This window comes from Megalops cyprinoides, chromosome 3, assembly GCF_013368585.1.
Source record: "Megalops cyprinoides isolate fMegCyp1 chromosome 3, fMegCyp1.pri, whole genome shotgun sequence".
NCBI classification, from domain to species: domain Eukaryota; kingdom Metazoa; phylum Chordata; class Actinopteri; order Elopiformes; family Megalopidae; genus Megalops; species Megalops cyprinoides.
Genome location: NC_050585.1, coordinates 3,148,144 through 3,162,851, shown reverse-complemented (window position 1 = coordinate 3,162,851; position 14,708 = coordinate 3,148,144). Strand labels below are relative to the sequence as shown.

Sequence of the window (14,708 nt, the reverse complement as noted above, 5' to 3'; positions counted from 1 at the left end):
ATTAGATATGTGAACCAGCAGATGGTCAAGCTATGATTCTCAATGGTGCATATCAAAAATACTTGTCTGGAAAGTTTTGTTGTTGTCATATTAATTGCACTTCCCTTAACATGGCTTAGACTGAATCAGGTTTGCTTAGGGGCAGCAAGGTTGTGTTCTACTTTGACAAAAGGTCATCAGCAGTGACAAATAAGTACTTTTTCTTTTCTGTTTTTCCTTGCAGAAAAGCTCACCTTCAAAAACGCGCCATCCCCTCAGGAATTCACCGAGGGAGATGATGCTGACATTGTGTGCGACGTTGTCAGCTCTCCTCCCCCCACCATTATCTGGAAGCACAAAGGCTCCAAGATTCAGGTGGAGAAGGATGGTAAGATGCATGCACTGAGCCAGGAGTTACTGTTAATCTCGCAGCACGATGCTGTTCATCTTACCTTGCATCACTGTTGATCTCATAAACCCAGCCACGCAGTTTTGTAATGTGTGTACTATGGTGAAACTGTGTGTGAACAGGAAACGGCAGAATGAAAATGGATTTTTTCAGCTTTTTTATCTTTTTTGCACTCAGGTAAATAAGTATATATTGACTGTTTAGAGTTTTAGGGAAATTTTTGTGACTTTCTGAAACTGCCGCTCTAGAAAGGCAGTCTTGTAACTCAGCTGTTTTTGTTTTTAGTCTTTGCTCAGAATGAACTGCTTTAACCTTAGAGCCTCTCCCTTTTCAACCACTAGAAGTGACCACAGCTTTCTGGCGTTTGGCATTTTCAAGCACTCTGTTTGTAGATGTGTTTTTCACTGGAGAAACCACTAATTGTAGAACTGCTTATGTAAATAATACATTTTCAACATTGCTTCAGTTAACCTCTTCTGTACAGAGCCCCACATACCATTAGCTAATCACTAAACTAATCATTTCTCAGGGCAGCACTGCTGCAATATGCTTTTTGAAAGGTCAGATTCCTGAGAAACCTATCAACCACAGATCTCTATCTGTGCATAAATTGAAAACTGAACTTACAGTGTAGAATTATTCTATTAGATATTGATCTGTTGTTGCTGTCAGAGCAAGCTTTTAAGATGTTGTGATGAAAGCGAAGCGGACGGTCCTGCAGCAGTGTCGGGCTGAAGTGGGTCCGAGCCTCAGGAAGATCAGTCAGTCCAAGGCCTGCTCAATAGGCAGACGGAAGGACATAGCGTGCACTCACTTATTTCTTCCAACAGCACGGTAATGAGTGGGACTGAGGAATGCCCAACATCTTTATTTGTCTTTGGAATCTATTTGCTTAAATGGACGCCGCTGCAGAGGCAGGTGAAAAGTGCACTAGCATCACCTGCTGGCTCCTGCCAGCTGCTCTTTGGTGTCTGACCTTGTGAGGCTAACCAAGGGGATACCGATGGCACTAACTTGGCTTTGCCTCAGTGACAAGGAGACTGTGTGTCCACTTCCAATTTAGTATAGAAACGGCTGTTTTGTCGGTCAGCATGATTACCTACAAAGAAAAGAAGTGAGGCAACATGGTGTGCATGTAGGTGTGCACACATACTACACAGCTGACATTTTCTTTTGACGTAAACAGAAAGTAAAATACAAATATTAAAATGAAAAGTAACTCTTGAATTTAATGTCAGCAGCAAATTCAGTGTGTGCGCAGCATCAAGAATTTGGCAGTCACTGAACATGTAAACAAAAGTGTATGAAATGATGAAAATGTTATTTGAATCTTCTTACAAGTGCGGCACATCTCCTCCTTTGTAGTTCGTTTCAAAATCCTCAGCAACAACCACCTGCAGATCCGAGGCATAAAGAAGACAGATGAAGGGGACTACACCTGTGAGGGCCGCATCCTGGCCAGGGGAGAGATCGACTACAGGATCATCAAGGTTATCGTCAATGGTAAGCACCTTCTCTCTCTCCCACTCTCTGTCTCTTTATCACTTTCTACCCCTTTCTCTCTGCCCCATCTCTCTTTCTCTTTTTTCCTCGCTCTCTGCCTCTTTATCTCTTTCTACCCCTTTCTCTCTCTCTCTCTCTCTCTCTCTCTCTCTCTCTCTCATTGTCACCTGCTTTGAAACAGTCATTTTCATCTTCCATTTTCTGTCTGTCACTCCCTTTCTCACTCTTTGTGTTGTATTCTCTCTCTTCTCTGTATACCTCCACAATCTGAAACATGTAACAACAGGAGGTTCTTAAGGGTCAGAAGTACTGCTTTATTCATGCTGCAGTGTGACTATGTGTTACCTAGCTGAAAAAATGGAAATGGAGTTTTGGAAGCATGGCCTAGGTTAAGAATGCATTGAATTGATGCATGGGCTCATTTTTTGTCCTTGTGTAAAGGCTGATAGTACACTATGTGCCTGTGTAGGTGTGTGGCTGTGCGTGTGTTCAGGTTCAGCTAAATGAATCCTCTCAATGTTTCAGTGTTCCCGAGCATCAGGCCCAGGCATTCTGAACAAAATGCTACTGCAGACATGGGGCACTCTGTCATGCTGGCCTGTGATGCAGATGGCTACCCAGAGCCCAACGTGACCTGGGCACGGTAAGCATGGAGCGTGGGAACCCGCACTCTTTCTTCCGTACAGCAGGTCACAAGGAGACAACACAACACTGAGCTGAAAGCGCTGATAGGTTTTACCCTAGTATGCTAAACTGTAGAAATAAGAGACCGAACCATCTTTGTTCTCAAAGGCCAAAGGGGAGATTTTGTAAATGACCCACAAGGTCGGTACAATTGTATCCAATCACATATGAATCCTGCAAACCCACTCGGCTCCACCGTGACTCTGACAGCTCTTTCATATGCTGCAGCAAAAATCAAACTTCAGCTGCTGAGCTAGCCTGTGATTTCTCTTTTGGGGCAGAGGGGGGAGAGAGGTAGCCTTTCGTGGGCAAATAGGTGGGTCAGACACATCTCGGCTTAGCCCGAGGGGACAGCAAGCAGTAAGAGTGATCATTTGTCATTTGCATTCAGGGCCAAGAGGTTTTTTTGAGTAGCTCTCCTCGATAGCTGCCCAAGACCCCTGGAAATTGCATGTGCTGTTGTGCAGATGATTCAGAGTCTGTAGGAGTGACATTTCCACTGCTACGGCTAACAAAGTGGTAAATTGGATATGTTATTGTAGTAGTGCATAGGTATATGATTCCTACCAACATTATGTTTAGAAAATTGTTTATAGCATCATCTCCCTATGTTCAGCTAACCTGAATCCCCTTTACCTTTCTGTTGTTTGGAAGGTTTTGACAAGGATGAGGCAACTAACTATACTATTCATAAATAAATAAATACATTTCATTTTAATAGATGTTTCTGTTGTCAATTTGGTCTTTATTTTGTCATCTCTTCTGTTTTCTCTTATATTTATTGTATTTATTAATACAGATTTAGGTTCCCATAGTTTTTCCAGGAAAGATGAAAAAGACATAACGTATGAGATGTAATGAATTGCAGATTTTCTGTTTCTTCATTTTATGAAACATGTGCTCATATATTGTGACATTTGCTTCACCCGTTCAATCTGGTTGTAGTTTATCATTGATTTTGACTATTTAATTTTCTCATTAAAAAAAACCAAAAAGCATTGGAAAATGAAACCTGGGTAAATGTTTGTGTGGCTTGTTTGTATATGCCAGTATCTTCAAATATGACTCAGACAATTTGGTTAATGCTTGATACATTCAACGTAGCATTTTCCTTTGGATTAGGTGTTAAGGTGCGTGCACCTTTAGCATGTTTCCATTTATTTACCTGTGTAGAGGTTATGCACGTGATGTCATAGTAGGCGGGGTCACCGCGGGTTACACCCACTGAGTAGCAGAAAGACTTACTGAGTGGCAGCGTTAGCGCTCAGCCTGAATGCCACAAAAACACAAAAAACACATCTAAAATGGGAAAGACTTGTGCCATTGACTGTACAAATAGATTCAACAAGAAATCGGAGCTATCTTTTTACAGACTGCTGAAAGCTAAACAAAAAAGAAGCTAATGGATCACTGCAATTCACAGAAACAACTGGAATCCAGGCACCGAAATGTGTAGCTTACAGTTTTCCAAATAAAAGTTGTAATAAAATAAAAATATTTGTGCAAACCTGTCCACATGCAACCAGAATATCCATTGGTGTCCTTGTCACTTTAATTTCGCCAACAAATCCCGCCTTGAAGTAGCCTATGACCAAGCGTCAAGGCTTTTGGAGACATTCTAAACCCCTTAACGTGAAACAGCTTTTAACGTGTCTTAATGTTCCAAAACAGTGATCAATGATCACCAAATTTGTCTGACATCTCACATGTCATAAACACCATCTCCTATCAAAAAAGCAAAACTAAAATTCAAGGAATATGGTTGTCAGGCCGACGTCCTCTTAAAGGACTCTTTAAGCGCTGTCCTCTCAGTTTTGCTTTTGTGTTAGTTGATCGCTTTTTGCAAAATTAAGCTACGAAGCGTTTTTCCTTAATAATCTATGGAGAGTTTTGCTTTTTTGATAGGAGGTAGTGTTTATGACATGTCAGATGTCAGACAGATTTGGTGATCATTGATTGCTGTTTTGGGACATTAAACCACATAAAGTTTTTTCCTTATAATGGGCGTCAATGGAGAGGAAAACACTTAACGTGAGATAACGACCAAACTCCTAGGATTTCAGTTTTGATTTTTTGACAGGCGGACGTGTTTCTAACAATATCCGAGATGTCCGAGAGAAATTTGGTGATCATTGATCGCAGTTTTGGAACATTAAGCCACGTTAAGCGTTTTAGAATGTCCCGGCTTTTGTATGCCTTCAGGGTTTGCTTTGAGTAGCCTATTTCCCTGGCATCGAAATCAGGTACATATAAATGTCAGGAAACCTGTCCTGGCCACATGTCAATGTCCATGGACCACTGGTTCCTTGGTAAATTGTAAGGATCACTGTCGAGTCCAACTGCCTTTAATTTAAGCAGATAATCGTTTGTTTTACTCCCGCTTTCGCAGTTTCCCCTACTAAAGGCAGATATGTTGCAGGATGTTTTGCCACTCAGTCCGACTGAGGGGGCATATTCCGGCGGGAAAGTGACGTCAGTGCATACCCTCTATTCATATGCATTTTATGTAATATATGATATTTTCTGATCTTCTTTGCTTGTCATACCAGATATAAATCATTACCTATGAGTTAAGGAGTTCTTTTTGTACAGTAGTGATGACTTTTGTTCTTTTTAAAAATGGATTAATAGGTGAGAAAAAAGGCAAAGAAAAAGGTGAAAGCAGCAGAATTCATCTACTTGTCTTGTTTTTCACCCCCCCCCTCTCTCTGTCTCCCACCCTCGCTCTGTCTCCCTCGTCCTCCAGTAATAATGTCGTCCTTGAAAGTAATGATAAGTACAGCCTCAATGAAGATGGCTCTGAGCTGATAATAAAAGACGTGAAGAAAGTGGATGCAGGAGAGTACATATGCATTGCCAAGAACAAGGCAGGGACGAAGGAGCAGGAAGTCAGCCTCAATGTATTTGGTAAGACTACAAGTAAAAGCAGTAACACAAAACGAAAACAGCATTTTTGTTTTTTCGTAGGGAGTGTTTAAGTGTTTTTGTTTTTTTGTCATCAAAGTATTTTTGATTTTGGGGTTCTTCTATTGTAATATAAATGTAGTCATCTTTTGGTTATTTTTAAAAGGATGTATCAGCTGTTCATTTCATGTTTGTCAAGACACATTACATACAGTGTCGTTATATTATTTAGCATACATGATTTTATAAGAAATGCAGAGATTTAGTGTTGCACAACATATAAACAGTGAATTTACATAGTAATTATCCATAATTAAAATATGATTTCCCCTTGTGAGAGGTATTTTTTTTTTTTGCAATTGTCTGTTCTCACAGTGCAACCCAAAATTACTTTCCTGGAGAACCAGACTGCATCTGAGCTGGAGGAGCTGATCACCCTTACGTGTGAGGCCACGGGAGACCCCACCCCAAGCATCGTCTGGAGCTTTGGCCGCCATGTCTTCACCGAGGGAGAGCAGGTACGCCAGGCTGCAGGTTTGGGGTGCACTGTGGCGGATGGGGGCTCTGGTCAGTGTAAGCGCTTCTGTCGCGCTGTTGAAGGGTTGCGCAGTACAGTCACTCCCACGCTGACAGTTTGCTGTGGAGTCATATAAAAAATTTAAGACATCAATCCTGCAGACGGCCATGTGGTCTCTCCAGGATCATTTCATACCATGGCTTCTCCTTCCACAGGAGCTTCATAGCAGGATATATCAGGTATGAAATCAGGTCTACAGGTACAGTAATGAAATCATTTTCAAGATATTTATGTTGGTTTATCCTAAATATCCATTCAGATTGAACAAAAACCCTGATAGAATCTAAGTAAGTGATCTAGAGATTACATGGTTTTGCATTAAGATGCTTCCCGTGACCTTTCAATCAATAACGAATCAAAAGAGAGAGATGATACTGTACAGGAAAAAAAAATCAATAGCCTGTAAGGACTTGAAAGTAGTGATCTTATCTGGGTTCATGAGTTTAGTGTGATAATGATGTGGCATGATAACTAAGAAAGCCCAGACCCTTACAACACATCTCCCCCAAGTGTACAGATGAAACCAGGCTGTTTTTTTGGTCGGGGTGAAAAGAAAACCCATCAGCACCAGGGTCTGTCACGTTCCAGCCCCATGATGCCACCGTCACCATGTCCCTCTGGAACACACGACTGGCACCCACCTCTCCCATCTCATACATTTTTGTTACGAGAGGATTGGGATGAAGCATATTGAAAACACCATGCCAGCAGCACGGGTGCATCCTGATATAATTGTACCTGCATTGTTCAGCTGAAAGTCACAGGGACAATCCGAAATCTGGGAGTCCATCAGAGTACACTGCCTCTCATCAAAAGGTGTTTTGAGTGGAGGCTGCCTTTGGCAACTGCCAACACCCATGATCAATATTCAGCCATCTTGGATCTCCTCTCTCCCACAAAAAGGAGAGAAATTAAAAGATGGTCACAAAAACCAAACTCCGCCCAGACTCAGGCACTTCTAGTTCATCCCCTGCTAACTGTTTTTGATTACACTCCTCTGGTTCTCCATCTTGCTAACAGCATGTATACTAACCCTCCCTGCTTAGTGTGCAAAGGTTTCTGTGAAACAGAAATGCAAGTAGTTTTTAGCAAATAATTCTGACCCTATAAAAGTAGACACTTGCCCACTGTATGTCCCCGCCCAGTAAGGCCCTTGGTAGTATTTATTCTGTTCTGGGTTTTTTAAATCTGCCAATGGATATGATTTGAGGAACTGGTTTGGATAAATGCACGGACACTTTATAAATGTGAAATGCACTCTGGTATTTTCCAAAATGTGGGAGTATGTTCTGAGTAGGGTCAAGAAAGTACTGCTCTGTTTTTCTTCAAAAAATCTATCACTCTTTGCATCTTGCATGTGGTTTTTAGTGTGATGTGTTGCTGACACCTACCTGAGTATGCCACTGTACCCTTTATTTCTCTGTGTGACCACTCGATCAGAAACCTTGATACACCTGCCATCAGCACTAGCAGGGCTCTGATTGGAAATGAGTGGAATAGATGGAATGGGGGAGGAAGACTATTTATATGGAAAAGAGGTGTGCTGGTTCACTGGAAACAGTCTCGCAGCTGCGGTGGTGTAATATCCATTGTCTCTCCGTCTACTACTTGACGCAAGGTCTGGCTGCTTACAGAAAAAGAACAGTTGCTCATTTAAAGATGGCACAGCTCTGACCTTTGTGAAAGTCAGAAAACAGATCTGTTTTCGGCATCAGGGCACATTTCAGCTGTCTGACTGGAGGATGTCATTATAAAAGAGCATGCATTGAATGTAAAATGATATAAACACCTATCATAACAATGTATTTGAAGCAGGATCAATTTGCTGGGAGTGGACCATGGTCTCAGTGCGCTTTGTTTTGAGGCGCGGCGGTCTTTAGTATTCCGCTCCTCTGAACCGGACCATGCCCTGTGCTCTCACCGCCGGCATTATCGATGTGTGTCGGAGCAGACCCAGCGAAATGAGCATGCCAAATTAGGGTCAGGCCGTCACTCACACAGACAGGCTGGAAACTGTCCGAGGGGAGGCGAGCTAAAGGTGGGAGTGTCCTCAAGCATATTTGCAGAAATGCAGATGAGGTGTTGGGGCTCCCACTCCAGTGTGAAGAGGGATGTCACAGCGAATGCCTAGTTTGGGGGCAAGTGTTTCAGGACCGGCGGTCGAGAAAGGCCTGTTTTCTGAAGCCACCCGCTACCCCACCCTTCCGTGACTCTGACGTCTGTCGCACCATGTAGAGGGGATTTAACTGGCAGTGTGGAGAGGAGCTCACTCTGCATCCAGGGCCAGAATTAGAATTGGGAGCCAATGGGGGTTTACTTCAGGAGCAATAGCGGCGACAGTGGGGGCTGATGGTGGAAAGAAACAGATTAGAACATTCTCACCAGCTCCTACTTACCCTTTACAGTTGTGTGTCCTTTTACTGTTGAAGTACTGTAGCCCCATCACCTGTACTCGCTGCTCCCAAGCATGTCTAGAATGCATGGCTCAGCACATAGTGCCGATGAAAGAAAAAATATATATGCACACTTTTTTGATTTAAGGATATTTTTATTTCTTAAGTAGTTTTGGGTTTTTAGGGTTGTCTTCATCCCCTTCTTTCATCACTCTTGTCTCATTCTCTCATATCGTGTGCGCAAGTAGCTGCATTTTTATGTCATCATTCCTTTTATGTTTGGATCTGGTATTAGACAGGGCAAGGGGAATGGTTCCCGGCACCATGGCGTTCCCCGGTCCCCCCATATCTCTATGATGGGGGATTGATGCTAAGTCACATAAGGCCCCTTCTCAGGCAGAGCTCAGAGAAGGGTGAACATCCATCCTGCAGTTCCTGTCAGTGGGAATGCATCTATCAATCAGTCAACTTTTATTTGGTGCAGCACCCTTTACAGTTAGATGTCACAGAGTTCTTTACACAGAATTATTTCCAGAGGGAATCATATAAACACAAAAACGTGAGATATAGAAAATGAAAATGTATGTCCTGACACCATGCAAAAGGCAATAAAAATGAGCCTATGGAAATATGTGAGAGGAGATAGTACATGTATATGAGTAATAAAGTCATTAAAGACACCCCCCCCCAGGGAGTTTTTATGGGCTGATATGTTCCTGGGGTTTAAACTCTAAATCACCCACAGTGGACTCTGCAGACATACAACACACTGGCGCTGAGCTTCCCCCCCACCACGATTTCCTCAGTTAGCCTGGAGTCTGAGCCGCGCCGTAGGCTTCGTCACCCCTCTCAACATCATTTGTGTTTTTCACGTAGTTATAATTTGTGCTGAAGTGCCGCAGCATTCCCCTGCGAAAGGTCAAATTGGACTCGGAATCGGTAAAGGGCAGTGTTGCATAACACAAACCAGTCGACAGAAAATAAGCAGTGAATGTCATCTCAACGTGCTTCAGTACATTTCAAGCTTAGAAACCGAAATGTGTAACTTTATGTGAAGCTGCCCTTTAAAAGAAGCGGACAGGTGCTTTGCCTTATCAGGGTGTAAAAAACTTTGGTCATGTAATCAGATGTAACCAAAAATAATGTTTTGTTACATTTTTACTTAGTTAGTAGCTGATATATTACATTCTCATGCCTGCCTTGTTTCATCCTATCTCTGTATGGGCATTTAGTGGTTCAACAAAGTAGTAGCTTCCATTGCTTTAAGACAAATGGAGTGCATTTTTCAGCTAAAATGTGATGTCCTGCTCTGTGTATCAATAACTTTACAAAAATGTTAACAAAGGCAAAATCCCACAAAGACAGGAAACTGAAAACAGTGTCATAGACGTTTACCTGGGAGTTCTGACAAGGCCTTCCTGCACACCCTGCTTTGCTAACAGAGTGGGTAGTTCCCCTGTCAGCACTAGGCAGGTCAGTGTGTTGATGGGGATTCAGAGGATGTGCAATTTTGAATTGAGGCCATAGCTAGAGATTTATTTTGGTTTGTTTAACAAAAACTGACAAAGTGGATTAAATTGTACGGTGCCCAGAAAAATTTCTCTAGAATAATTGAGACTGGATTTGCCTTGAGACTGTTGAAATAAGTCTACTACAAAATAATGCTATAGTCATCAACAGTAAGAACATCTTTGAACCACACCAAGCAAATTCATTACCAGTTCATAAGTTTTTAATTTGTGTAATTTGTAATTTTGTCATTGTAATTTTTACAGAAACAAAGAAAGTGCAAATCAAAGCAGTTATGTCAAGTAATTGTTGTCTTTATGGTATGCGGTCCATAAGTACTTATATATATAGACATAATGATTGGAACTCAAGCCCCTTTCTTTCACAAGCTGTACATGTGTGTATATGTGTAAAAACCGCAGGGGTTTTTAATGAGCTCTGAAATATGACAGTGACCTCATTGGTTCCTTTCATTTCATCTCAGTCTGGCAGAAAAACAGCCTTGTACTTTCAACAATAGATATTTTATTGTATATGCGTTTAAGAAATGCTCTTTGTGAATGCACAATTTGTGCAGTAATGATCCACTATATAATGGACATAACACAGCATATATAGGTGTAATAACCTTGCACTGACTGTGTTGGACAGGTCATATCATTCAGCATGGTGAAATTAAACCAGATCACTATGTCACTTTGTAATGCAGTGTGATCTGTAATCGGGCACACATTAGAGACACTAAAATGTAATGTTTAAGATTTATATATGAGTCCCGATGTTAGACGGTTACAGGTGATGTTGTTTCTTTTTCAAATTGATACAACAGCAGATTCATTAAATCCATCAAGATCAAACATACAGTGTGTTAGAATGATCCATTGTGTAGAATGTGTACTTCAATAACAGTCAGAGGGGATAGCATTAACTTGAATAACCCACCAGCACTAACATAAAGTCACTGCCCTTTAGCTGCACATTAGCATCACATTGTGTTGTCACAGCGTGTCATCTGTCCTTTATCTGACTGTGTCTGTTTCCAAAGGGGACTTCATTAAAGTCACCACTACTTCATTAAAATCACAACTGGAAAGCATATTACCTTAGTAAGAAAACTGTCATGAACTTGATTTTCATGCAGTCATGTCTGGTACTACTTCAAAAAATATATTTTCCGTGTTCAGCCATGTTTTATGGATAAATGTTGGAAATACACACATAAGTATGCATACCCATGATACCTGAAAAGACAAGATGAGAAAATATGCAATGTTTAGACACAGAATCGGCTGAAGGAGGTAGCAGTATGTAGATCAGTGCCTAGTCACTGCAAAAGTAGTAATGGTTCTCAGTGGTTATCACATTTGATAAGTGAGCGTTTTTAATGTAGGTGTATAATTAACAATTTTCTGACAAAAATAAAACCTTTCACTAGTAAGGTGTTAATTTGTGGGGAAAAGGAACTTTGTGCAATGAATCTCAAGGAATATTTTAAATATGCATGAATTCAAATGTATATTCAAATTGAATTTGGGTTATAAGGTTGTACATTGTAAAACTAATGACTTGTCCAGTCCCATGTGCCCATTTCAGAACATAGTATAGAATAGAAAGATCAGAGCTCATTCCCCCCACCTTTTAATGAACCAAGACTGCATGGAGAGTGCACTGCTCCTCCATGAAACATCGGTTATCTTTAATGACAAATTAGTAAATGGCTCCCATTGTGCACAGAAAATGAAAGTATAATTTGGTGTTTCAATCACCTGTCAGCTTGGCCTGCTTGGCAGAGCCATTCCCCGTGTAGCAACTTGTCATCTGAGATGCAGCTGTGCTGAAATGCCACAGAATTCAAACAGAGAACCACGTTCCCTATCAAATTTGTGACTAAAGTGTACCCATAGATGTATTTTCAATAGCAAGAGCACCGGTGTGGAGTAATGCTGAGAGCTCTACATTTATAAATTGTGGATTGTGCATCTCAGCTATCACAGCTATAGAAGTCTTAAGTAAACTAAAAACAATTTGCTGTGTACAAGTAAGAAGGTTGTGGGGTGAGGAAGATGCGGGATAGTCTTGCACTCTACATTGCTCTGAACACCAGTACCAGTGCATAAATGTATGAAAGCAAATTAAGTTCTTGCTTCCCCAGTTATATTTTTATATGTTTGCTGTTTGTTATGAATCAGGTTTCATTTAAACTTGCAGAAAATGTGTCAGTCCACAGTCAGCCTAAATTTAGGGCCAGCAATAGATGTTAAATATTCAGTTTCATAAGACAAATGCTACTCTATGATCTAAGCTGTCATTTGAGGGAAACAGATGCCCTGTCATGCCCTGTCACATCCTGTCACCCCATCATGCCCCTTTGACTGAGCAATAAAACAAAGAAGAAATAATACATTCAAAAATGCTATACAGTAACTGCAGCAATAGTAATAGTAATGGTTTTCTAATGCAAAAGAATACAAACAGACAGATAATATTATTTGAAAGTAATTACTGACACATAATGAAATGTAGACTTATATTACTATAAGTAACTCCATTCTTGAAACATGGCAATTGGATAAGCTCTTTTGAAGGCATGTTTGTCGCTTAAATACAAAGCTGTTTTCCACTACATGGAATGTCATTAACCTCTTTACTGGAATATTTTATAATGGAAATAATATGGCAGGTTTATTATAACAAAAAGAGCTCCTTTGTTAAAACAATACATTTAAACTAAGTCTCAGTGCAAACCTTAAATGTATTTATAAGTGTTAACATATTTTTTAAAACAAAAAAACTCATGCATCTGTTTTACATGAATTCATGTCACTGGACTGTACCAGGTAAAAAGCAGGCTGCATTGTTTGTGGATTGTATGCATGAGGGTGTCAGTACACTGCATGTCTTAACTGTGTGACATTGGATTCATTTTAAGAGTTGTTTTTTGTTGTTTTTTTTGTTATTCTTTTCTGTTGTGTTTTGTTTTTCTGTTTTCTCCAGGCTTCTTGGACTCGACCCGAGAAACACAAGGTATGGCTACTAAACACGTAGCCAGACTGTAGTTACTAATGTTAGAACATCCGTGTGGAAGGTAGAGGGGGAGTGCTAGCTTCCTCTTGCCCGGGTGCCATGGTGCAAAGGGCCTACCCTAATAGTTAGACCTCTGTTCAGACTGCCAGCAATGCAAGTTTCCCTTACTTTTAAGTAAGTTCAATAATATTACTTTTGCAGGCAACATTGTCAGTTATGTTAGGTCTGTTGAAAATAATTTTCAATACATGTAAACAACATCATGAAACAACATTTCATAGGATTAACTCTATGAAATATGTTGCTTATGAAACCAAGAAACATGTAAATCATTGTCAGGGCTCAGGCAGGGAGTCAGGCGCAGACAGGGAGGCAGGATGCACAAGGTAGTTTAATAAAGCCAAACGCAGTCCAGGAATCAAGGTCAAAAAACAGGCGAAGTCACAATCCAGAAGAGCACAGCAAACAAAACCAAAAACAGATCCAAAGTCGAAGTCAAGAAAACGGGCAAAGATTCAACAAAACAGGCAGGCAGGCAAAACAGGACAAATGGCTTGTAGCGCAACAGATGAACTAAGACAAACTAGCGACGAGACATGAAACAAACGGGGAATATATAGGGCAAGGCAGATGACAGGGATTCAGGTGTGCAGGTAGGCAGGTGGAGACAGGGCAGGGAGCAGGGCAGGGCAGGAACACAGGGAAAAACAAAAGCACATGGACAGGAAAAACAAAAACAAAAACAAACCCGGCTAAGAAGCCGCAGTCCTGACAATCATGTTTTAATTTGTTACTTAACAGCAAAACACATTTCAGTTAGATTAATGTCAGGCTAAGTTGAACTCTAACAGCAATGTGCTATATTGTTCATTTTCAATGTAAAAATATTAGCAGTGTTAATATTACGTGTTGCACTGTTTTATGATTTACACAAGATTGTCATCATGGCTAATGTCACTGATGACATTCAGTGATCATTGAATTCATGATATTGTGTAGGTAATTTGAAAAATGCTGCTTGTTTAATTGTGCTATGTACAGTTAAGGACATCTGCATTGCAGATATTTTGAATTTGGATTGTGTGTTTGCTAGATCTGTTGTCTGAGGGTGAGTGTAAGGTGAAGGTGGTGTCTCAGAGGATTGGACTCAGCACCCCTGGAGCAGGAGAGAGCCAGCACTCCCATTGTAGCTCTGCTTTGGAACCACCCAGGCCAGCATAGCTGTACCCCAGGAGAAGACTAACATAATCAGACAAACTGTAGATGGCCAAACTGGAACTCTGCTTTGAGGCTATCATTTGTGTTAACACGCTTCTGTCTGTTTAGCCAGTAGAATCAAATTAAATTGCAATAAGCAATAATATCAGGATTGATTACAGTTATGATGGCAAAGGATTTGTGCTTGTTTAGACATGAAATCACATCTCAAGTTACTTTGCCATTGATTAAAATGGATGCTGCTACAGTGTTATCAATATATTAATTTTATAGGATGTTGTTGAGATGTATGCATACATCTACACATGTGTTCATGCAGTGTCAATAAGATAAACATTGTTCTAAGTCTACTGTAAAATTACAGTTGTAACAAGTGTAGTTATGAAGTGTGTAACCTTCTAACTGCAACAAAGTGAACAGGATGTAGCATATGTGAGATGGTACATATGCCTACATTCCTACGGGATAAATTATGGAAGTCTGTAAAATAGACTGTTGGGTTTCTCAG

At 40.7% G+C, this 14,708-nt stretch overlaps 1 protein-coding gene across 8 annotated transcripts in view; it reads left to right on the top strand.

The window, feature by feature from the left end:
- The window catches only part of ncam1a (neural cell adhesion molecule 1a), a 259,248-nt gene that overhangs the window by 182,256 nt on the left and 62,284 nt on the right, over window positions 1-14,708 (top strand). For 5 of the 8 annotated variants that reach the window (XM_036524999.1, XM_036524998.1, XM_036524997.1 and 2 more), the window contains exons 4-9: window positions 224-367; window positions 1,754-1,891; window positions 2,417-2,534; window positions 5,322-5,482; window positions 5,855-5,997; window positions 12,953-12,982. In XM_036524999.1, coding sequence (XP_036380892.1) covers window positions 224-367; window positions 1,754-1,891; window positions 2,417-2,534; window positions 5,322-5,482; window positions 5,855-5,997; window positions 12,953-12,982 — 734 coding nt within the window. The remainder of the gene's footprint in view (window positions 1-223; window positions 368-1,753; window positions 1,892-2,416; window positions 2,535-5,321; window positions 5,483-5,854; window positions 5,998-12,952; window positions 12,983-14,708) is intronic. The other 3 variants (XM_036525000.1, XM_036525002.1, XM_036525005.1) reach the window with 1 other exon arrangement.